The sequence below is a fragment of the Oryzias melastigma genome, linkage group LG4 (assembly GCF_002922805.2).
Source record: "Oryzias melastigma strain HK-1 linkage group LG4, ASM292280v2, whole genome shotgun sequence".
In the NCBI taxonomy this organism is placed as follows: domain Eukaryota; kingdom Metazoa; phylum Chordata; class Actinopteri; order Beloniformes; family Adrianichthyidae; genus Oryzias; species Oryzias melastigma.
The window spans coordinates 5,758,022-5,783,744 of record NC_050515.1 but is presented as its reverse complement, the minus strand read 5'-3'; the positions used below and the strand labels follow the sequence as shown (position 1 = coordinate 5,783,744).

At 39.5% G+C, this 25,723-nt stretch overlaps 1 protein-coding gene across 1 annotated transcript in view; it reads left to right on the top strand.

Moving 5' to 3' along the window:
- agbl4 (ATP/GTP binding protein-like 4) overlaps positions 1–25,723 on the top strand; it is a 408,857-nt gene that overhangs the window by 128,885 nt on the left and 254,249 nt on the right. Inside the window, exon 4 of the mRNA XM_024278670.2 lies at positions 24,546–24,640. Coding sequence (XP_024134438.1) covers positions 24,546–24,640 — 95 coding nt within the window. The remainder of the gene's footprint in view (positions 1–24,545; positions 24,641–25,723) is intronic.

Here is a 25,723-nt window from a genome sequence, read left to right as displayed (position 1 = left end):
TTTAGCTAATACGTCAGCTAAATTCTAGCTATTTTGACTAACCAAAGTTTTTTTTTTAGGCTAATTTGGCATTTACCTAATTCAGCTGTCTTTCAGGTTCAGCGTTTTCAGCTATTAGGTTTAAACATGCAGGGATGTGGCCCTCGAGGATTGGAGTTTTACACGTTCTCTAAAGGTTTACCGAGCGGTCTATGACCCAGTACTTTGTTTGGGCCACTTGGTGCCTCGTACAGATTTGCCCACTTATAGACAGCAGTTGTTACTAAGGCTTTAACAGGTGAGCTGCAGAAGATTTTCTTTACTGCCTCTTCATATAAGGTAACTTTAATGACACTCTTAAGATAAAACCTTCCACATCTCCTTCAGTTCCTTTTTATAGTCCCTATAATTTCTCTTCTTCTGCTCCAGATGAGTATCTATCTGCTGGTTTTGCCATACAGGCCTTTCCGCTCTCCATCCAACCTGGTTGTCTACTGGGACTGCGAAGGAACAAGTTCTCAGTCTTGTTTTTCTCAGGCACTTTGGGTCTTGTACTTCTGTTGAACTCAGCTTCCCACAAATACTCGACACAACGCCACCTGGGCCCATCTCCTGATGTGACTAAAGGTTTTCCCTCTACTGCTCATATTCATCTGATTAGTCTTACAGTAATTGGTTTCTTTGCCAGCCAGGAGTTGTTGCTTTGACCCAAGTTTCTGTTGCGTTGTTCGTGTGTCGACTTGATTACCTGACATGGTTGGAAGCAGGAGTCAACATTTTGCTGTTTATATTTGAGCCTTTTAGTTTTAAATATTTGTTGGTCATGTTCATTTTTGTCTTATGTCTGCTCATATTCATGCTTAAGTCATGACACAGAGCCTGTCTTTTTTTTTTCCTCCCATCTGCCCTTGCAGTACTTTTCAGCCCCAGTCTCTGGTGTCTGGATCGTTTTGTCGTTGTTCCCATGGAGTATGAACATACAAGCTGTTCTTCTGACCTGTCCTTTCCCGTTTTATCTCTTGCAGGCAGATGTATGAGTTCAGTGGACTCCAGAGCTTTATGCATAAACATTTTGGAATATGTCTTAGCCTTAGTCTCATGTACCCTTACAGGAGTTGACCCATACAAGTGCTGCGGATTTTGGGGTTGTCCAGACCCGTGGAGGGTCATAGAAAGGACCGGCTGCATCTTACAGGGAGCACAGGTGTGTCTGGTAGTTCCCTTCAGGTCCAAATGGCCACTTCAAGGGACATTATTGAAAGTAGGATGAGCATATCACTCCTGGTGTGTGGGTATTGCTGTCGTATGGTGTCTTTACAACAGTATATCTGGTACAAGGAGTCGAAAAAATGACTTGCCTTCAGTGACGTGGGGTGAGGTTCACGGTTGGTGAGGCACTGATGTCATCAGTCAGATTTACAAACATATGAACCCTACAGAGTGGCTTATTTAACATTTGATTGGCAACTGTTTTTTAAATTTTAAATTCAAAATCTCTCTGTAGCATAGAAAAAAATTACCAAAATTGTTATCTTTCAGTTATTTCTATAACTGAAGTCCATCCAAGCCTTTTCTGAAGAAATACACGAATAACCTGTTTGTAGAAGTCTTCCTTTTCTTTCTTCAGTTTTAAAAGTCTCTCTGAAAGGCTATTACTGCCAGTGTTTAAACCAGTTCCTGAGTTTAGACCCACAATCCTCCATTTAGAAAATGAAGCAAATAAATATTAAAGAAAAACTGGTCGGCTGCATTTGACTTGCTACCACTTATTCGGTTATTCTTTAGCCGCAGTGTCACATTCTCCGGGCTCACCAGCGCCCTCTGCTTTGAGGGAGACGTATGCGGGCCTCACCTAGTGTAGTTGTAAAGCACATTTTTAGCTGATAACTAAAGTCTAAATGGGTCTTAAACTGGTATCAATGTAATCAGACAGTTAGAACTAAGCAAATGAATGTCTTTAATGATGGTAGAACCGAAGCTGTAAAGCGCATGTGTCAGCTGCCGCCTCAGTCAGTGTGTAGTGCAGGTGAGGCACATGCTGTCCGTGCCTCACCTGCCGCTTTCTCATGTATTTGAACAGGAAATTTGTAAATTCACTACTTTTTTTTCTTTCTTCTTGACTTGGAAAGTTTGAAATCCCATTTTAAAAAAACAACCCATAGAATAGACATGTATAAAATTGTATATTTGATTTTTTATCTAATATAAACGTACTTGCCTCCCCTGAGTACACGTCACTGATTACCTTTATGCATTGTGTATATCTTTGCTATGATCTGTTGCAGTTTCACTGTATATCTGAGGTTTGATCATTTTTCTCTCCCATACATCCCATATCTGTGAGGGGAAGTTGCAACTAAGACTTAATTCAGAAATTGCCCTATTTGCTTTAGCTAGAAAATGTCTCCCTTCTACAACCGGCCCCCAATGGGTTTAGAGGAAATGGCAACGTTTGGTACTTCCTGGTTAGACACAAATTCAGGAGCAGAAGGTGAAGGCTTGTTAGTGATTAATCTATTTCTGGAGGTATATGACATTTAAAAACAGACGGCAGTAACATGACACTGGATTGTAGAAAGTGGTTGATATTCTGCTGGGGCTTTTATTCTCACCTTTTGTGATGACTGTAATTTCTCACCACTCTGTGTTTACACATTTGGACTCTTTTGTGAGAGCTCTTAGCTATTCTTAACACTGACCTGTGATATTACTACCTGCTGATGCAGCAATGGTGTCAGCGATGCGCCTCTGTGTCCTTCAACCTTGATCTGCCCCCTGTTCAGGTTGCTGCTGTGAAAACAAAAAGCCCACACAGAATCTGACCTCTGATTTTTCTGGTTTCTGTGAATCTTCAGGAGTGTGTGATATCAGAGCACGTGGGGAGCCTGTAGCAGTCATGCAGAAAGAGCAAGTGTTTGGACTGCCACTGGTTCTGGACTCTCATTTACTCTCCGCCCTTCTCTTTCTTTTTTTTTTTCCACCAACTCTCCTTCATCAGCTCATCCATGCCTAAAGTGACACATGTGCCTCCAGAGTGTCAGTAAAGATGAAGATGCCGGCACTTCACTGTTTTAATTGGAACTTCTGCCGTTGATGTGTGAACAGCTGTAGGACGGAGAAGAGCAGATCTATCATCCTCTCTCTCCGCAGACTTCCTAAGGTCAAATGGCAGCAGTTACTGTGGAGGAAAAGCCCCAAAGCTGCAGTTTATTTATGATTTGATTCCTGCTCTCCTCCCTCAGCACTGCCACATTTTCATATTTGTGTCTGCTTTAGTGAAAATGGAAACGAGATTCACATGTGAAAGGAGAACGGGTGGAGACTGGAAGCATGAAATGACCATCCAGGATGTATTTAGAAACACTGATACACAAAGCTGAAACACATTTGTACTCTTGTGTGAATCTTGTAGTTTCCCTGTAGACACAAATCCATTATTCATTTTGAAATGACTCATTTTTGTGCCCCGTGGCAGCTGGCGTTAGTGTGGCGCCTGACCGAGGGGGGTGTTTTTTCTAATTAACACATTAAGTACAAAAAGCAGAGGAACATATTTACTCTGATACTGGAATCTAACAGTCCTGGAGACAAACAGTAGCTGCATTTACATGGACACAATGCCCGATAAAAGCCCAAATGTGTCATGGAAACGCACCATTCGGAATACTCTGACCTGATCAGACTCATTTGGATTAATATAGGTGGGTTTTACCAAATATTGATCCACTTCGGGTGCATGTAAACAGCTTATTCTGATTGTGGGTCATTACGTCACAGCTTTACGTCATGTGTAGACAGTGTGGCGCTCCAGAGGAGGCTTTGGAGCGTAAACAGGACCAGCATAATCTTAATTTAAAGACTACAGGAAATGTCTCTGTATAGATCAAAGATGACTGGAGTGGGTCTAATACTTTCTCAGTTTTGGTAGTTCGTTCAAGCGTTATCCAAAATGCTTTGAGGCTCTTTTGAAAATGAAAGTTTGACTCTAGGTTGGTGTTTTTGTACACTTTTATACCTTGTCACTTAGTTTTGTTATTACACATCTGAGGCAGCCGGTTCGATTTGGCACAAGCAAACACCTCTGTAAGGCTCTTGTGATCTCCAGGATGTCTTTAAGTGCTGTTAAACCATTTAACACCTGAGGCGTCGCCGGTGACACTTAAACATAAAATCTTTAACAAAGCAGCGCCAGCCGCTTTTCTCCTTCAGAATCTGCTGGAATTTTGTTGATTAACTGTTGAAAAGTTACAGTAAACCAAAGACCACAAACACTAGGACTAAGATTAGGGCCAAGCATCCTAGTCCTTGTTTAACTTCTCTATACTCTATTGCACGTGTCTAAGTCAAGGCCCGGGGGCCGGATCTGGCCCTCTGGGTAATTATATCCGGCCCTCTAGATCATTTTATTTTACTGCTATTAACGGCCAAATGTTATCTTGCTCTTATTTCAAACTTCTGACAAAATATTTTTTTATGGAGAGTAAAATATTTAAAGTTATTTAAGGTTTAAGTTGATTTATTCTGGAATAATATTCTTACCTTTTTACTATTTATAATTATGTTCAAAAGTTACACATTTAAAGTTTAAAAAATTGGCATTCTGCTAGTTTTTTGGACTACTTTGACACTTTTTGAGTTTTTATAGGCTATTTTGGAGTTTAGCTAAAGTTTCAGCTACATGCTAGTTGTTTTGGCTAATTTAAACTTAAGTGTTTACATTTTTTAGGCTGTTTTAGAGTTAGGCTAACATTTACACATTAGCTTTTTGGCTACTTTAGGCTTTTTTTCTGTTTTTTTTTTATGATATTTTGAAGTTTAGCTATTGTTTCAGCTACATGCTTGCTGTTTTGGCAAACCTAAGGTTTTTTTGGGCCAATTTGGCATTTAGCTAATATTTTAGCTTGTTATCAGCTTCCGCGTTTTCAGCTATCAGCTTCAGCATCTTCAGCTATCAGCACTAGCATATTCAGCAGCCAAATTCAGCTTACAACATTCACAGTACCACAGGTAATGCTATATATCTAATTCATAATTATGTTAAAAAGTTACAGTTTTAAAGTGTTTAATGAGTGTTTATCCTGTTCGGCCCGTGATCTAAGGTGTGTTTTAGATTTTGGCCCCTTGTGTGATTGAGTTTGACACTCCTGGTCTAAGTGCACACATTGTAATTATACTTCTCCATCAGTTCCTCCTGTTTAGTCTTGCCGTGCATTGCAAAAAAACTCTAAATTGAATGAAAAAAACAGTCTTCTTTCTATTACCATGATCAGATACCTTTTTATTCTTTATTTTTATTGATCCAGCTAAACTAGGTCATTTTCCCTTATGGATGAGAGTAATCCGTTTTCAATTAGGACATGATCCAAGTTACCCAAGCCCATTAGAGGTCAATAAAAGTATCTCATTTGAGTTTGCACATTGACAGATAAGTATAGGCTTGGGGTTATCATAGGGAGTAAAGGTCACACCCATCGGTGCACGGAGGAGCATATAATCAAGGATCTGTGAGAGACAGCCTCACACGCTGACAGCTGTCACAACAAAGCAGCAAGATCCAGATTTAGCCACGTTGCCTAATACAAATATTTGATAAGGTGAGACAGAGTGCTACTTTGCATGCTATTAGATAGCAATCTAAATAACATTTACATATCATTTAGGTTTATTACATTCTTTTGAAGAGGGGTGTCAACACTGTGCACACATTACAGCTCATACTTATTCGACTAAGCAGCATGGTTCCTGTGCAGGATTTCTACATGAATTCAAATGTGGATTACATGTTCCGATGGATCCTGAAAGGTAGAAGTTTTAGGTAGTGGTTGGTGCAGAGTGGGGGGTTTACGGTACCATCTATGTTTGTGTGATGAGTTACTTGGCTGAGTGTGTGTCACAGTTCATGTGAAGGGAAATTGACTATGTATGGTTTTCTATCTCACCTGTGGTAGAAGATCAGCCTACCCAGAAGGCTTTTCATGGTATCTCCCAGTATTGGATAGACTACTGGTGACCCTGACCAGTGGAGATCATGGATAGAGTGATGTTTTCCTTTGACCTTGGTTGGTGTCAGTCATGTCAGATCTAACATTAATAATGTCGCAGTTCAAGTGGTTTATAGCTGTTTATGAATTTATAAACTTCATAGTAAAATGAATTTTTGACAGGACTTCTTGTGCCCATTGACTGTATCTGAGAACTGGAGTGAGAGAGTGTGACATCACCTGTAGAAAAGAGTTTAATTACGGCTCCAGTAAAATGAAGTTAATTCTGTCGCCTTTTTTTTTTTTTTTTTTTTTTGATATACGGATGTCACCATGTTGAAACCAGAAATCACCAGTTGGCTCGAGCCATCATTTCTATGACACAGTAGCCAATCAGAAGTGAGCTTGTTGGAAGTCCACTTGAACGAGGGCTCGACAGAAACTCTCCACATACTTTTATTGAGGCATCTGATTGGTTAGTTACTACTTGAATGACGTACTCAACATAAAAATATCATAAAATAAACAATAGCAGAGAAATAATGTTTACCAATAGAATGACTCAATAACAGCTGTTTATATATCTATTGAAGTCTATGGGATTTTGGCTTCTTGGAGTCACTTCCTGTTTGGAATGTCAGGGGGAGGAGCCATTCAGTCCCCTTCTCTTATACAGCCAATGCTTGTACCTTTGTACATACAGCTGACTCATCATATTATCATATTACTTAAGGGTTCTGGGAGAAAAAAAAAATTTAAAGTAAGACTGGGCAATTAAACAATAACAAAATAAAACTTTTTTTTCAATAAAGATATGAGTCTATCACAATAGACTTTTATTTTGAAGGGTCCAAAATTAACATTCACCAGTTGAGAGTATTTTCTCCTCTTTGGCGAGGAAAGGTTGGAGATTTAGTCACCACATGGTCAGTAAATGTTTGCATCTGATTATTTATGCTTATTAGCTCTCATTTTGGTACATTTTTCTTAAACGCACAGTAAACTCAAAGTAAACGAACGCGCGCTCCACTCTCTGGGTGTGATGAAGGACCTGGCGCTCTTTATCACATCTAACTAAAAAATCGGAATTCTTTATTGTTATTACAATTCAACATTGTAACGAGATTTGAGCAGCTCAAAAGATACAAACACCTTACAAAATGAGAGATAGAACACAGAGTGCAAATATGCAAAGGAGGAGTAAATGTACTGTATACAAATAAAATAAAATGATATAAAATTAAATTAAATAAAAAGAGTAAAAAGTCTGATACCAGCTACAGAATCTGTGATTTTATATTAAAGAGCGATAAGAGGGAAAAAGTTCAAAAACGTTCAAGTCCTCCTTAGATTCCTTCTTTGCTCTCTTGGTTGTTTTTATTTGCTTTTTTTTCCTTTTCATTTCTTACTCTCCTGATCTTTGGTCAAGTGCATTCACACCGTCAGTGAACTGCACCAGAGTTCACCTGCAGGCAAAAAACATTTCAGTTATTTTATTATAAAGTACCACTTCACAACTAAGACTGTCAGAGCGTCACAACGAAACAAAATCTGTTTGTTCTGTTCCATTTAAAAAACAAAGAAATATTTCTACAAATAAATTCTAATGTTTTCCAGCTTTACAGGACAAACAAAAAGTTATCACACAGTTTTACACAGAAATACTTTAGGAGTTTTACTTTTTGGACTTTCTTCTGAATTTATTTTAAGAAAATTAAATAGCATAGAAGTAATTTATCTGTTGTCATCTAACTGTAAAGTCAAATTCAAACACGCTGAGAAAAAAAATTACAGAGATTTCCTAATTCTGACTCTAGGTGATTATATTTATATTAAATCATAACAAAATCAGCCTGAAAACAAAGATTTGTTGTTATATCTGGAGTTTCTCTCATGAGGGAAGGAACCCGAGTCACAACATCAGACAACGTCAGCTAATACAAAGTGGATTCAATTCTGTCATTATATTAAAAACATGTTTTTCTGAATGTCCTACAAATGATTTTTGTTCTATTTATCCGCCACGTCTTAAAATCTTATATTAAACTATTGTCCGATGATAAACTGGTCCGCGAATACATCAAGGCTACACACGGAACAGCTCGTTAGCATTAGCATGATGCTAATGCTACGCCACGGTCACCAAATAAAACACTTTTTATTAAACTTTCTGTTGCTGCTATAAGTCCAGCCAGTTTGTCTTCCAGTTCTGACCGACTCCTGTTAAACATCACCAGATGTTCAGCGGCTTCATCAGCCGAATCTCAACGTTAGACGGAGACGCAGCGTTCGTTTACCTCGCAGACGAAGGAAGTGGAGAGGTCCAAAAAATGTACAAAATGGGAGCTAATAAACATAAATAATGACCGTGTGGCGACAAACTCTCTAACTTTTACTCATCAAAGAGGAGAAAATACTCGCTGCTGGCGAGTGTCAGTTTTGGACCCTTCAAAATAAAAGTCTCATTCGTCTATCGAGGAAAAAGTTATCGCTTTTACCCAGCCCTAATTCTAATCCACCTCAATCCAGACTATCTTTCCTGACAGAAGTGGATTGACCTTTTTGGTTCCCACCAGAGTTCAGGTTTGCTTTCAGACTTTATTTAGGAAGACGTTTGGTTCAGAGAAAGCCGTCCGAGCAGCATTTCTGAGGTGTTTTTTATTTTCTCAAGCACCAATAAAATGCTGCAATTTCATATGTAATATACCTATTTAGTCCAACTTTGTTTTTCTGTCTCTTTGCTCATGACAACAGGGTTTCACTTCCACTATTTTCAGACCGCAGCCTCAGAAAATACTGTCTTTTCAATTAGAGCAGCCAAGACTAAATAATGGAACTGTTTAATTGCATTAACATAATGCCTTTGAATGATCATTACCAAAAATGGTGGTGATAATAAAGCAATTACTATTTTGAGACAGCAATTAGCCCGGCACCTTTTTCCCGTTCTATAATTACCAACAAGAAGCGGAATGTGAACGGATGTACGAGTGGCGAGCCTTTAAACGCGCCAGAAGCAATCGAGAAGATAAAAAGGGAGACGACGGGCCGTCAACAGGCGGGTGTAACACCATGAACGCGCTACACCCCTCTGACACATCTACAATAACCCTCCAGAGGAGCAATCGCTTCCCTCTGTCCGCACACAAATTCCAATGTTGTTTTGCACACATCTCTCTATTATGAATGATTTTGCCCCCCCCCTGCTTTTTACAGAGGGGGGTGTTAAAATTGAAGGAGTGAGATGGAAGGAGCGAGGCAGGCATAGATAGAAGAATGAGAAGGAGAGATTGGTTTTCATGCCTGCTAGTCAGCGTGCCTGTAAATCTCAGAGGAGCTTAGAGGAAGACAGCAGAAGGTTGATAGTCATCCATCACTCCTGACAACCCTAGAGCTCGTGGACGGGCCTGACAGCGCCCAAAAGGAGGTGGAGGGACACGCCGGAAAAAGAAAGAAATAAAAAATGTGGAATGAGATGCTTACCGCGGGAAGAGCAAATTAACTCCTGCATGTTTAAAGCAGAAAGTGAGGGATAAAGAGAAGTGTGGACTTTTAAAGGCAGTCTGCTCGACGTCAAGCGAGCGAGCGAGTGAGCGCCTGTGGCGGCGGCGGTGATGCCGAGTGGAGGTGGACAGGCTGGAACTGTGCCTGTCCTCGTGGCAGCAGTCATCTAATAGCTTGTATGTCAAAAAGCGCTAAATTCTAACTGTCGTGTCTCCTTTTCTTCACTTTAACCGCAAAGCGGAACATCATATGTCCTGAAAAAAAAAGGTTAATTACTGTTTTAAATAATTATCAACATAGAAAATAGATCATAAACATAGAAACACGTTCTGCTGACGTCTCATTTCTGTAGAGGTCTGAGCAATCTTCAGGTCTTAAAGTCCCCCCCCCATGAACATCATGTTTTTAAGTTTTTAACACTTTTGTGTGACATTTTTCTTATGAAAGAGAACAAATATAATAAGAAATCTGAGTATTTCTCCTTTTAAATCTGTCAATCAAACTGTTGCAGAAACTGTTTAAGTTAATGGGCTGTTTTATGGAGAGAAAACAGTCTTACCCCGATTTGTGCGTGCGTAATTCTTGACTTGTGCGTAACTTTGGATTTATGTGTGCATAACTCTTGACTTGTGCGTAACTTTTGATTTGTGTGTAACTTTGGATTTGTGAGTAATTGTTTTTTGTAACTCATATAATAAATTTTGTGCATAACTACAACAATTATGAAAAAAAGAAAAATACAGTTTACACATGCACAAATTAAATTGAAATGATTTGAGTATATTTATATTAATCTGATACAGTTCACATACTGTAAAATGTTTTAATGAAACAATGAGAATTTTAATATCATACAGTATTACATGGATTCTGTATTGGAGAAGTTCGAACAAAAATGTTCAGATCATTAACATTGTAAACATTGTTCTGCTTCTCCTAGTTTGGCCACTAGGTGGCGATCGCACTGTAGCATTACACCTTATTCCAGAAGAAGAAGACAGTTTGAGGAAAAAAACGGTCTTTTATAATACAAATGACTATTTAAAAATATTTCTTCAAATGAGTTTGGAAAATTCATACGTTAGAGTTTATAAAGATGCTCATTTATTCAGCAAAGTATGTTTAGGTCGACCGAGCGTTAGCATTAGCCGTCCTATGGGAAATTCCATTAAATGTTAGCATCAAGCTAGCGGACTTTAGCTTTATGTGGTAAATCAATGTATATTTTTATTAATCGATTATTGATCTATTAAGCTAAAATCGATTCAAATAGATTAATCAATTTTATCAACCCAGCCCTAGTTTTGTGTGTCCTTAACAAGCGATTTGTGCGTAACTTTTAAATATTTGTACATAGTTTTGTTTCAAGTTGTTGTAAATTTAATTTTTTGAATTTCATAATGTTTGTACTTATGGACAAAATGTATTGTATGAGTTAAAAATCAAGAATTACACACGCAGAAATCAGGGTGAGTCTATTTTCTTTCCATAGTTTTGACACCAAAACGGCCAGGCTGCACATGCACTAAACCCTCATCTGTTCCTAGTGTCTAGTTCAGGTTCTGGAGAAGAGAAGATGGTATCTTCACATTGACTGCAGTCAAATGAGCCGCCGTTCACATTTCTGTGGTCAAATCAGCATCACTGGATTTTTGGTGTGAGTTTCATCCAATACTTACGGTAGCAGGACTGAGAACGCTGGAAAATCTCCACCAGACTCCACGGAGCTTCTTGATGTGACCACGGAAATGTGAACGGCGGCTCATTTGACCGCAGTTGGAAAGGATTGTAAATCAATGAAAGAGCATTTTGATGTTAGCTTTGATTATTTTATCAAGAACTCTGAGAAACCAATGATTGAATGTATTGATCACAGTCAATAAACATTGGAGAATTAGCTAAAAGAGTCTTTGGTGAACTGGAAGGAGAAAGAATCAGGATTTTGGAGGAAGTTCTGTCCATGAAGATCTTCACTTCCTCGTCCAGCTGACATCCGGATCAGAGCCATATTACCGATACTGCTGGACATTTTTATGTAGCAGCGATGAAGATTTACACTAGAGCTATGTAAATTGGACAGGGGGAATGAGGGGCGGAGCTACTCAGCTCAACACTAATAGCCACGCCCCCTCAGAGGAGATTTTGAAAACAAAGGCTTCAGATCAACATGAAAAATGTCTTTTTAAGACATTTATCTTGTGGATTTTTTATTAAAACTTTCATAATCATTATCAAAACACTACTGGGATTTTTTTTTAAATAAAAAAATAGTCATGGGGACTTCAAAAGCACATATGGGAATTATTTTGATCATCACCGCGCGGACACACATGACGACCTCAGTATTTCTGATGTGTCGGCTTTGATTGGAGGCTTCGGCATTGTGTGGAATAATAAGGTGACTCCATGTTCACACAACACAGTGTCTTATTAAAAGAGAGCTGACCAAATGCCAATTCGACAGACATAAAACCTCCACATATCTGACAGGTTCTGGCCCACTGGCTATGACATATTCTGCACATATCAACTTGTAACCATCTCTCACACACGGACACAGAGATGCTGATGGAATCACGGTGGGGTTGTGTAATCCTTTTATAGCTCTACAGTCTTTCTATAGCATTTGGAGTAAATGCTTTGCTAATCAAATGAGAGCAATAAAAACTTCTCTGAAGGTAAATTATTGCAGATCTCTGATCTTTCAGAATAAGAGCATGGTACTGGCTTTTAAATATCAGTTCATTATAGGATGCTAATGCATTTTTATTTTTTATTTTTTATTTTTTGTGCTGGTGTTGAGTTATGTTTGCATGTATGTTTGTGTGTGTGACCTCCATCCGTTTCTGGAGGGTATTGGCCACCGCTGTCACTCCGTTCAGTGAAACACTAATTAAAGAAGTTCCAATTGTACATTGTTGTACAATGGGAGGGGGAGATTGCCTTTCAGCGTGGCGCCCGGTGCAGAAACTTCCTTTTCCTCCGCTTGAATAAAAGAGCCTGATACAAAAAGAAAGCCATGAATGCCTAAACCAAACAAAAGCTCTTTAAAAGACTGTCACCATGCTATCTGATATCTCCTGGAACAGCACTGCTTTGAATAAATCTTTTTCACTGAAGGAGGGAGAAGGAAATTAAAAGCTGACATTTAAAAGGCGGCTGCTAGGACTCATGCCCCCCAGGATCAATAGCAAGGTATCTCACAGCTTCCCTTGCATATTAGCTCCATTTTCCAGAGGGCATCACAGACTAAGTACAAACAAACACAAACTACTTTTGGAATTGTGTTGCTTTGTCACTTCACCTTTGAGCGCGTGAGCAGAAAAGCTGACTGAGAGGAACATAATTAGTAGCATGTAGTTTCTTACAATGTGTCTGTGTGTTTGTGCACCTCGGTGTTTAAAAGATCCTATTCCTCTCCTCGTGTCAGCACCTTCAGTTTGCATCGCTCATTGGGGACTAAAAGTCTCTCCAGCAGAATAGGGAGAAAAGAGGAGGTGGCGCCACAAAAGAGGGTCTAAACAGGAAGCTGCAGGGGTTTGCAGGCGCGTGACCGAGTCTGCTGGCAGACATGGATACCTTAAGTGACCACGCTGACCTTTTGTGGCTCTGGACCGCATTGTAAGAGCTCAGATTTTTAAACAATCCATCAAAGAACTTGTCAAGGTGCAGCTCTTGGAGAAAGTTTCAACTGTGCATTTTGCAGAGCACTAGAAGGACCCACGATCTCTGACTTCAACGATAAGACTCTGAATATAAGGAGGGGGACCTGGTTGCAGACAAGATGGAGGCTGAAAATCTTTAGACAGAAGGAAGTCCAGAACCGGAACATTACTCACACACGTACCTCACACTTTTTGGTCAAGCAATATTCTTGTTTTTGGTAGAAAAAGACTAAAAGCTCTTTTCTTGCGTTTGAACTTTGAACCTTTAATGGTGCATTTATACCCAATAATACGTCATGTTTTAATGTTAAGTCAATATAAAGACGCGATCTGCCGCAGAGCGAGTTTGGCTGCATGTGCTTCAACTAATGAGGGATTCAGCTTTGGGCACGTGACGTTCTCAGTGATAGATCAGAGGTCTGAAACCTGCGGCTCCAGATCCACATGTGGCTCTTTTATCTCTCCATGGCCAAACATAAAATGAGTCATGGAGACTGCTGACCCAGTCATGTCGACCGTCAGAGTCAGCAGCTCCCACTAACCAAAACTACCTAAAGAATACAAATAAACAAAGCCCAAAAACTAAGACTACCAAGATCCAAACTAAAATAACAAAACCCAGCAGTGTAAGACTGATGAGGACAGAGAGGGAAAAAGAACAAAAAAATAAAATAAAGTTAAGAAAAATAAAACAGCAATTTTTCAAAATGAGGATTACTTAATTGGCATTTATTTAATATAGATTAGTTAAATTAATAAATTAATGGCGGAGGTTCACATAGATGATAAACTATGTAGGTTTTTACATCCCTGTTGACCTGAAGACGTCTTGTTTGCTCAACTCTACCTCCAGAATGAACAGATTTTATATGCAAATCAAAACTTTGGTTAAAGTTTAATCTTTTATGAGTTAAAAGCACATATTATCTTATGCAGCACAACATTGGTTACTAGCTGCTCAGAGATGCAAGATGATCCTGTTTGGCACATATGATCTTTTATTTTGAAAATAAGTGAAAAAGGAAAAAAAAAAAATCAAATTTTTTAGATGCTAGCTAGCCCAAATGCCTCTTTTACTGTTAAAGGTTGCCGACCCTTGGACTAGATCAAAGAGTAGAAATAAACATTCAAGATGGCGACTCGATGCAAGGATTTTCGTCATGAACTTCCATCCATTTTCTCAACCCAGGGGGGCTTCTAGGTTCCCGGAAACTGTTACTGCTGGGAGAGGGCGGAATACACCCTGGATAGGTCGCCAGCCATTTCTGAGATCACTGAGTTGGATGGACGGCTACGCTAGCCAGCCGCCCGGTGGATAGCTTAGCGAGCTAGTGAGCTACGCTCCCCATCTCCTCCAGAGCTAATAGCTGCCGATCAGGCTCCGCCAGATCTAGTGAGGTCTACTGCCCAGGCTGTGGGTTCCTTTGGCAGCAGAGCCACTGGCCCTCCGGCGGTTAGCTGAGCCGCAGCGAATAAAGTTGTAGCGCGTGGGACCGCTTGAGCTTCATGGGCCAATATTTTTTTTCTCATTTCCACCAAGACAAAGATAAAGAGATCCCCCTGTTTTATTTGATTCCCCGTCCTGCGTTAAAGCTCAAACTGGACCACAGACAGACGATGGTAATGCTTAAAAGGGCCCTCAGGCATGTTTACATTAAAAGTGGGTTCATCTGGACCCCACAAGACAGCACGGTGAACTTTTTTTTTTCCAAGGAATTTTATCTTCACTGGTGTCTGTGGTAGACAGAAAATCCTGTCCACCTTTGTCATGGGAGAGATCACACATTAATATAAGGGTCGGGTCATCTGGACCCCTATCAGGAAGTGGTGGGGGACCCAAATGCAGGAGACCAGGCTTGGTGACAGGAACTTAAATCATTTAATAAAGTAACCAAAACATGACAAAAACCCATGGAGAAGCAAAACTGGAATCAGAACGGAGCAGATGACCAAAACCGAAGCATAGACTCATGACAGTACCCCTCCCCTAGAGGGCAGATCCCAGATGCCCAAAACACCCATGAGGAGGGGACCCTTACAGGCAAAGCAAAAGTACAGAAAACAGCTCCTGCAGCCAAATGTGCTTGTGAGATAGCACAAGGGTTAATTGATTGACAGCACTAATAATAAGTGACCATTTTGTTGAGCTCTGGTGTCATCCTCAAGCTTTAGGGTATGTTTGGATATCGCCAACATGGCTGACCCAGAACAATGATCAAAACCAAAAATATGTGAATTTCCTCCATTAAGGGAGTTATTTCATCTTCTTATTTTCAAGCTGCATAAACTTTTTGCAGTGGAAGTCCAGATGAGTCTGTGGGGTTTGAAGTGGGCTCAATCTACGCGAGTGATCCGACTGATCAAAGACAACAAGAGAGGAACCAGCAGATCTGCCAGCAGCCATCAGAGCGCTCACGTTTGATGTCTCTGGACAAGGCTCTCACTTTTGGTTGTGTGTTAATTTATGATTAAAAATGACACCTTAAGAGTTCCAAAAGTGCATCAGGAACATGATAAACTGTGGTAAATAGTTCAGTGTAAACAAGTAAACAAACAATTGACAGTTGTTTGAATGAAAATCAAGTAAAAAATAATTATCATAAATATTATACAAATATAATTTATAATGTGGCTTAAAAAGTCTGTCTGCTTGGAAGCTCGGGTGAATTTATGACCGTCCAGATTGATTTGGCAGGAAAAGTGCTCCATTTTCTTTCATTTTCTTTTATTACAATCTAAAAAAAATGCAAATCTAAAGGCAGTGCTTCAGTTTACTCTTTTTTTACATGGACACACAGCAAATCTTCACCTATGAATGCAAACTCCTTTTGCTTTTCCCTAAAAATAACCTCTCAAAAATGTGAGCGACCCTAATTAATTTGTCTGTAGGAGTTTTATTGTCCTCCACAAAGCAGAAAAGCGAGTAATGTATTTTCCGGGGTATAAGTCACTGTTTTTTTTTATAGTTTAGCCAGAGGTTGACATATTTGTGAGGTTTTTTAAACTTAAATAATCTCATATATTCGTTATTTTTCCACAGGCAAGCGGTTGCCCATTAGCAGTTGTTTCCGCTAACAACCACTAGAGGGTGCTGTATTTTTTTTCTGACAGTGCAAGAAGAAGAAGTGTCCTCAAAACAAACACGGAGGAGAATCTGATTGTTTTCCTCTTTAATTTTGATATTTTTCTCATTATTCGTGATTTTATTTTTGCCATGGTAAATATAAAAGTGCGACTTGTGCTCTTGATTAGACGTTTTTTGCTCCTGCGACTTATAATACAGAAAATACGGTATATTTGTTCATTTATTCCCACAGAATCATCATAGAGTTACACTCCAAATTTTCAGTCTTGATGGCTTAAAATCCTGGAATCTTAACAGATCAGGAAGAGTCCAGCTGGCTATTATTTGGGGGATTTTTTTGGATCAGATGATGTGTTACGAATTTAGTTACCTGAATAATTTAAACGTCTTCTGGGAAGCAATGCTATCAGGCCACATTAAGGATCGATGAGGATCCAAAGACGGTCTTTGGTCTTAAATGCAATCCTTTCTTGAATTAGTTCCAGCAGAGCAATTTTAGTTGCGGTTCTGCTGGTGACAGCCGTGTTTAAAGCTCAACAATTCATTTAAATCACTGGTTTGAGGAGATTTATTGAACTTTGCTAATAACGTTTTTCAAAACTGAAACATCAACATTGAAGTTATTTATGCTTTTTTTGTCTTTAGCTTTGAGGAAAGTATTTCTTGGGTCATTGGTTTTGATCAATTACCACATTAAGTCCCTGCAGATTCATTATTGCTATTTACTGCTGCGAGAGTGAAAGTCTTACTTATTGCACCATTAAGGTTCATTTAAATGTTGCATCTTTTAAGTCCCTGCCAGCCAAAGGAGTTACAAATGGTATAATCCTGACAAACTGCTTCCACATCTAATTTATAACTGTTTCTGGTCGTGACATGATTTCATTTCGGTGAGAAAGTTTGCTGCGCGGGGAGCCGACGTGTTTGTAGAAGGTGTGTATCGATGCTCTGACGCCCCCGCCGTTGTTCTTACCATCAGGGACCGGGACGACTCGGGGTTTTGACACGCTCCGTCGACATGACAGCTCAGACAGGCGGGATGTTAATCTCTCCTAACTGACTCCTCTCAGTCCAATTAAAACTTCCAGGGTAGCACGCTGGTGCCGGCGCATGCACCCACAAATGCAGGAGATGACTTCTAAATTGGTCGTGGTTGTGCGCAAGTTTTAACGATCTGGAGAATTGGCCCTGCAGCAGTTTGTCTCATTTTTAATGTGTAGAAGTTTAGAGTTTGGTGTCTTACGTTGTTTTAGTTTTTGTGTGAAGGGGGGAAGAATTTCTGTCATTTATATCCCAAAAGAAGAAGGAAATAACTCATTTTGTCTGTGGTTCACAATCATATCTAACTGAGAACCACATGTGTTGGTGTTTTTGAGGTTTATTTTTCTTTCATTGACAATCTTAGGGTCACTTTTTATAGTATGTTCAACTATTCCTCTTTCTTTAAGCCTAAAAACCCCATTTAAGCATGATGGTAGACTTAATATATGCTGGAGTTTACTGTTAATTTGTCTAGAAAGCGTATTTCCTGAAGTAAAAAGGCTTAAAAAGATTTTTAGGATGTGTGTCATTTATCTTCCACTTTTATTTGACTTTACAAAAAATAATTTCTTCTCGTAACACCCTTCAAAAGAAAGCATTTAAAGACCCACTCCAACTACATTCTTATCTGTTGTAAAATCCTTCCAAGTGGTCTTTAAACCACCATTAGGCTTCTTTTTCTTTTTATTTTCAAATCTACGTTTTTTTTAATGACATATCTTCAGCTTATTAGAAAATTACCTCTGGGTTGTGGACGGTATTGTTGGTGCAGAAGAAACCTCACATTACTATCCCAGCATTCCTTTATTTACATTCTCTCTAGCTAGCTTACAGCTCCTTACAACCCCAAGCTAACATTAGCGTAGCAAAACAAAACAAAAAAAAAACAGTGAGCAGTATGAAAGGGAACTTAGTTGGAGGCAAGATGGCACCCAAACACAACATTCATTTGCTGGAAACGGAAATGTTGTAAATATAGCCGGAAGATGAATTTGTGTATCTATGCTAGAAGATTCCGAACCCTAACCATGACCCTATCCCTTACCTTAACCCTAACCATGACCCTATCCCTTACCCTAACCCTAACCGTGACCCTATTTACCTCAACCCTAACCATGACCCTATCCCCTACCTTAACCCTAACCATGACCCTATCCCTTACCCTAACCCTAACCGTGACCCTATCTCTTACCTTAACCCTAACCATGACCTTATCTCTTACCTTAACCCTAACCGTGTCCTTATCCCTTACCTTAACCATAACCATGACCCTATCCCTTACCTTAACCATAACCATGACCCTATCCCTTACCTTAACCATAACCGTAACCCTATCTCTTATTTTAACCCTAACCATGACCCTATCTCTTACTTTAACTATAACCGTAACCCTATCCCGTACCTTAACCCTAACATGACCCTATCCCTTACCTAACCGTAACCCTATCCCATACCTTAACCCTAACCGGACCCGGTTCTAGTGTTTTTCTAGGGGAAGAGTCAGTGTAAACTTCATTCGAACTTCCGGCGCCATCTTCAGGCCACGTCATTTTCTTTGGCCAGGTCCTCCTAAGCAACATCGAAGACATCCAACTGCACAGTTTTAAGACAAAAGGCTTCTTAGGTTAAGAAAATTAAGATTTTTATGAATCTATTTGTTTTCAAGTAGAGGATTTAGAATTGGAGACTTTGTCCCCCCCTTAACAGTGATTGCATCTTAAACTTGAACTTTTTCAAACCACGGGTTTTACATCTGCTTCTAATCCAACATGATTTGAATAAAGAAATACTCAGAAACTCAGTTTTAATATTCAATTATTCTATATATATATATGTGTCCTCCATCAGGAGAAACATTCTACAAGAACATTTTAAAAACACAAAAAACACAATTTTCATTGGATTGGGTCTTTAAGTTCACTTTCCAATGTTCGAGAAACCAGAGGCTAGTTTGTTCGATCCATTATTTCTCCACATTATGGTTGTTTCTGCAAATACTGAGTCCAAATAGAAGCTATTTACATTTCACAAAGACAATGAAAGAAGTTATACACCACAACAGATTGGAAAAATGAAAACAGGAGAAATGTTGATTCATCATTGCATTAATCTAAAGTCAAAAGGATATGAGATCAAAACGAAACTCTATTGGTAGAGTACATATGGACAAACAAAGACGTAAACAGAAAAGTGATAAGATTTTTAAATGATCAAAATAAAGATTTGATTGATTCATTGATTGATTTCAATTATAAATTGTGAAAAATACAGGACAAAAATACACAAATTGTTCAAACTCATAATGAAATAGTACAGAAATAATGAAATACATTGATTATAAAATAGAAAACAAACAAAAAGACACAGTTATGTCACATTTGATTCCTTAGATATAGTAGTTCTTAGCTTAAATCAGTAGAATTTGATTGATTGCTTGAAAAGGAGTGAGAAGAAACGAACTGATATAATCCCACTTTACGGAGTTACTTCATTTGATAGTTTTGCAGTTATGTAATCTAGTTCTGATCAGATCAAATGCAAGCTTATTTTTATCTTTAAAAAATCACATATCATGTAAAATATATGTAACACTCATTGATTATCATCAGAATACAATTTATTATTAATCTAGAAATTCCCTACAAAGAAACAAAACAAACCACAGAGATAAATACTTAATATATATAAAAGTTTTCTTTACTTTGAAAAAAGAAAAATCATGTTAACAAAGACCAAAAGAAAAAAAAATTATCTCTTTTGTCAGAAAAAAAATGAAATAAAATTAAATCATTTCTTTAATATGCAAAATTCTTACTTCATCATTGGAAATTGAATTTTGTAACAACACTCACATTTTCTATTCTTTTGAAGCAATCTGTTTAAATGACTTCATTTATTTTGATCTGATTTTTACAAGTCTTAAATTGACTAAAGATGGATGCGTTTTTACAACATTATTTCTGTTTTATTTATTTGAAAGCCGAATTAATTACAGAAAAGATGTTCTGTACCAGACTGTATCTCTAAGAGTTATAGGACATACAGATACAAGAATTAACTGTTTGAAAAAAATATATATAAATGTTACAATTATTTCATAATAAAAAACAAAATAGATGGAGAAAAGCACTGTAATAAAAAAAACATACTACACATCTAACAGTCTTGACATGCCGATTTTGTTTAAAAAATGTTTTTATTTCTATACCAATTTTTTAATTTTTTTTTTATTATTTTAAATGTATTGACAGTTTATTCCTCTGTTATTGATTTGAAAGAAAATCCATCCTTCTAGTCTCTGGTCATTAGATGTGGACCGTGTTGTTCTGCTCATCAGTTTCTGATTTTATTTTTTTATTTGTAAGATCATCCGAACCGGAGCCTCCAGACTTCCTGCCGCAGAAGAATGTTAGTTAAAAAAATGTTTCCGACCATTTGAGGCTCACTTTAAAGCCTCTCAGAGTTCTTATTATTTTTATCTGTTTGGCTTCAATTAAATCAGAGCGTTACAGAGGGAGACGTCAACGTACCGCCAGTTTCTCTGCCTTCCTATCACTTCACCTGTTTCTCTCCTGCAGCCGGAGGGACTCCATTTACTTTACGTTCCTTCCCGCAATAACTTTCTCCCACCATTATTTATCTCTGTAGAGCAATTATTTTCCTGTCTCTTTGTCTTTCTGTGTGTTCCGGGCTGCACCGCCGTCTCCTCAGCTCCACTGGATCTCCCCCTTGTTTTGTGTATCATTGTGGGCATGATAGTGTCCCCGCCTTCCTTCCTTCCTTTTCGCCCCTGTCGTCTGTCAAGTTTCTGCTCCCGCAGAGTTAAACAGGCCGAACAAATAGATTACAAACAGTGGGTAGAGTGAATCTAAGGAGGAAGACAATTTGAATTTGTTGTGGATAAAGAATGAGGAAAGAGGGCGAGCAGTCAAAGAAAGGCAGTGGAGTCAGAGTAAGGCTGTATTTGCCTGAGGGGGAAAAAGCTGAAAAGTAGCTCTCGCAACAGATGTGCGGGGCAGTAAAGTGTAATTGAAATGCCAGCAGCAATGGTCTTATCTCCCTGCTACAGGAGCCTGCTGCCAGTCTCAAAATCAGTTAGATGTCATTTTACCTAAGTCTGAATCAGCCTGCCACAATCCGCAATCCCCATTCCTCTGATGCTAGGCGGGAGAAAAAGGCAAAAATGGATGAGGGGGAGGGAGAGGAGGAAGAAAAGGAGGAGGAAGAGGGTAGGGAGTCTGTAATAGGATTTCAGTAGCACCCAGTTAACTTCCACCACCTGGACTTAGTTGGTAATTTGATATGCCCCATCAATAGGATTCATTTACCCCGCTGCAACATTACCATTGCCATTTATTTGACTTATTTATGAAAAAAAACTGTGTTTTCTCCTCCACATTTTCTGTCCGATCCTTATCATTTAGCAGATGGAAAAACGGAGAATATTCCGGCGTTTGACTGGAGGAGGAGGGAAGCCAAACGCCACGGCTGTCCTCTGCGCTTCAGGCTAGGCTTAATGTTTTTTGGCCAGGCGGGCATCCCTGTGGGGACGACCATAATGTCCTCCCAGATTAGAGGCTGGCACTCCTCTGAGCCGCTGCCTTTTATCAGAAACGCTGTAGCCACAACACAGGATCATCTGCAGGACATTAAAGCCTCACATTTTGCAGGTGTGATCATAATGTGCTGGGATTTGGGGTGGAATTGTGGCAGTCAGCACAACCTCTCCACACTCTGTTATCCTTAAATTTGTATTTATTTATTTATTTTTTTATATGAGAAATGAATGACAATAAAAAGTTACAAAAGATCAGATGCTTAAACACAGAATAAATGCATACACCCATCAGTGACTGCATTGCTGCAACCTGTCTGCCATAGAATGGAAATTTCTCTGCTCCATCAATTCTCCCTTGAATTTTCTTTCTGAATTTTTTTCTTCGAATCCTTGATTTTTGATGGCCATGAAATTTGATACAATCCTGGAATGTAGCCTCAACTGGACAGAAAACTGCCACAAGATGTGATTGTTTCTTTCCAGGGCATTCTATCATGATGTTAGAACATTTGGATTTCGTTTGAACATCACGGCCAGCAAAGCCAAGTGGGCCCAATGTGGTCCAAAAGTGGGCAAAAAATGTGAGAACCAATTGGGTTTGTCCCCAGTTTCTGTGGTGGCCCCACCTGTGTTTGCCCACAATGGTTTAAGTGGACACCTGGTGGACAGCGGAGCTGGCTAGCTCAATACAGCGGAGCTTGTTAGCATGCAACAGAGGAGCGCGCTAGCTCAGTACAAAGGAGTTCACTACAGTAGAGCATGCTAGCGTGATAGAGTGAAGCTCACTAGCTCGCTGTAGAGAAGGACACTAACATGCTACAGTGGATGTCACTGGCATGCTACAGTGGAGCTTGCTAGCATGCTACAGCAGAGCTAGCTAGCTCAATACAGTGGATCTTGCTAGCTGACTACAGTGGCGCTCACTAGCACACTACAGAGGAGCCGCTAGCTTCTTAAAGAGGATCCGCTATGCTGTCCACTGGACGTCTGGCTAGCGTAGCGAGCTAACCTATTGAGTGCCCACTTAAGCCAATGTGGGCAAACACAGATGGGACCCCCACAGAAACTGTGAACAAACCCAATCGGGGCCCACATTTTCGGCCCACTTTTTAACCATTTGGGGTCCACTTGGCCTTGATGGCTGGGCTCTTGTCAATTTTTAGATATGAAACCTTACATCACTTTCTTAAGTTCCTGATTTCCTCCGGGCTGTAAACTGGTACCGGGCCGAGGGCTGCTTGGTACCAGGCCACAGACAGGGAAAAATACATCAATCAGGGGTCCCCGACCCTCAGGATATGGACTGGTTCCCTAACCCAGTGTCGGTTTTGCATCTGGTACCGCGTCCCGAGGGTTGGGGACCTGCGATTTGAGTTGGAGATACCCACAAAGTGACACGGAGGGGGCCCGAACCATACGTCCATTTATGTCGAGTTGATAGTGAGAATGTGTAGATATGTCATAAGTTCATGTAACTTACCAAATACACGACAATCATACGTTCCGTTTTCATGAAGTGGCCGTATGAGCCTTAGAGGAATTGCAAAACACCCCTGCTCCTCTTAAGATGCATCTACGACCCCCCACCGACCTGGACAACCCAAAAACCTAGAGCCCTGTGAGTCAACAGGTGACTAAAATTTATCAAAGAAGCAGATTATATTTGTCAGAAACTTTTTTAAAATGTTGTTTTCATTCACAGTAAGTCAAATTCTTCTGACAGATGAAAACGCTTTGAGTTCAATCACAATTTTATGTTGTCTTGTAGCTAACAATATTCTGATTTTGACAGCAGACAACTGTCACCAAAACACTTTTATTCTTGTCTTTAGTTATTTTAGTTTGGGGTTGGACCTTGGTAGTCCTAGTTTACAGGCTTCGTTTGTTTTCTTTAGCTGCTGTCTCTGACGGTCGACATGACTGGATCAGCAGTCTCCCTGACTTGTTTTATGTTTGGCCAAAGTTCCAATTCCCTTTGTTTTGCCTTTTGTTTTATCCGGCACATTAATAGTTTTCCCTTTTGCTTTTCTTTGTTTCCCTTATTTAATTAACTCTGTTCCTTTTTCTGACCTGTGTTCAGTTTTTGTTATGGCCCTATTTCTGGTTTTCCCTCTAGAATTGAGCCAGGTCTGCCCATTTGGGCTGTAACACAAGTTTATTTTAATTTGTCAAAAATGGGGCAATGACCAACAAACAGATCTTTTAAAACCCCATTTTTAGAGGTCAACAGTCAAAAACGTTTATTTTATTGTCCGATTACCCTTTAATCACCAAATACAACTAAATTTTAACCATATCTGTCAAAGTTGTCTCTTGACATTTATTTTCAGCTGTTTTTAGAGGCCAAAGCAGCACAATATACTCGTATTTTTTTACCTTTTTTTTGAGAATTCATGGAACCTGTCATGCTAAGATGGCGGCGATGTTGACTTGGCCGATGGATTTGTTTAAATCTCACAAAGTAAAACTCACTAAACCAAAATGTTATGGAAACAAACTCCCGTTTAAAGGATTAAACACCCCTCTTGTCTGCCTTTTTCCTCAGTGACAACTACATTTAGCAGTCCAACACTCGTGCATTCCGACTCGTGTTGTTATGAGCTTGCTAGCCATCTTTTACCTACTTTAGTTGTCACTCCGAAATGTGTCCTCACAGCAGTTTTTGAAAAATGCCTCTGCTGCAAGTTGTCAGAATTCCCACTAAGTGCTTGTGTGGAATGTTTTTCTTTCAGAGGGTCATTTTTAACATTGTCAACTTCTCCAAGACCAAGAGCCTGTACAGAGATGGCATGTCTCCCGTGGTCAAGTCTACCAGCAGGCCCAAATGGTACGTAAGCATACACACACGAAAAAATGTAAATGCTCATTTAGACTGAGGAGCTTTTAAAACATATAGACTGAAACTTCACATTTCTAGAGCAGACGCATCAGGATGCATGGGCATGTGGTCCGTTGGTTTGATGTAATAACGCCTGACTGATGAATGCAGACGTGTGTGTGTGTTCGCGGCGAGGTGTGGCAGCAGGAACGGGGAGGGTGCGGCGAACGCGTATGCCGGGGGGAGCCGGTGGATCCAGCGGGGCGGAGAACAGGGGATTGGTGATGAAGTGTTGCTGTCCAAGAGAAACCCTGACATCTGTCATCGGTTGATGGAGGGCACCGGCGGAAACGCCTGGCATCTGCCACCCCGAGAAAGCGGCGTCTGCTAGCTTAGCATCTGCACCGACCGTGCTGCAGCACGCCGGCTGCGGGATAATAGGTGGAGAAATGGACATTACACAGTGGGTAGACAGGAAAGATGAGCTGCTGTCTGCAATATGGAATTGGACAACATGCTGCAACTCAACATGTTCTCTTTATTTTGTGTCTGTGTGCATGCGACTGTGTCATCTGATGGTTTTACAAGCACTTCCCTTTTGTTCTCAAGAATTTAGGATAGTTTTTTAAAAAAAAAGATACATTTTTAAGTAAAAATTGAAGAAAAACAGGTTTTTCCTAAAAATAGACGAAAATCGTCCAAACTAATAATATGTTCTGGAACTATTTATTCCCTATATTCTCTGGTTATTTATGCTTTTTTTATATTTTAGAGAATTTCTCATAATTAGCTGTTAAAGTGGAATGTAAAGGGAATTTTCATTTAGGCTCTTTAACTCAGTTTTAGATAATTTCTCAAAATGTTTTCTTAGGAAGTTTTTTACTCTTTTATTCCCTTCACTTGAGTCATTTGAAACTCCTCCTGAAAAAGAGACACAGGGGTTTTCCACATTCACACACACTAGTTTACCACATTTTAAAAAATAAAATAGTAGAAAAACAAATTTTAATCAGATGAATACAGAAGGATCAATTGAGGCTGTTGGAGACGGGTCTGAGCCTAATATCTAAGTGCTGTTTGAGGAGATCTCAG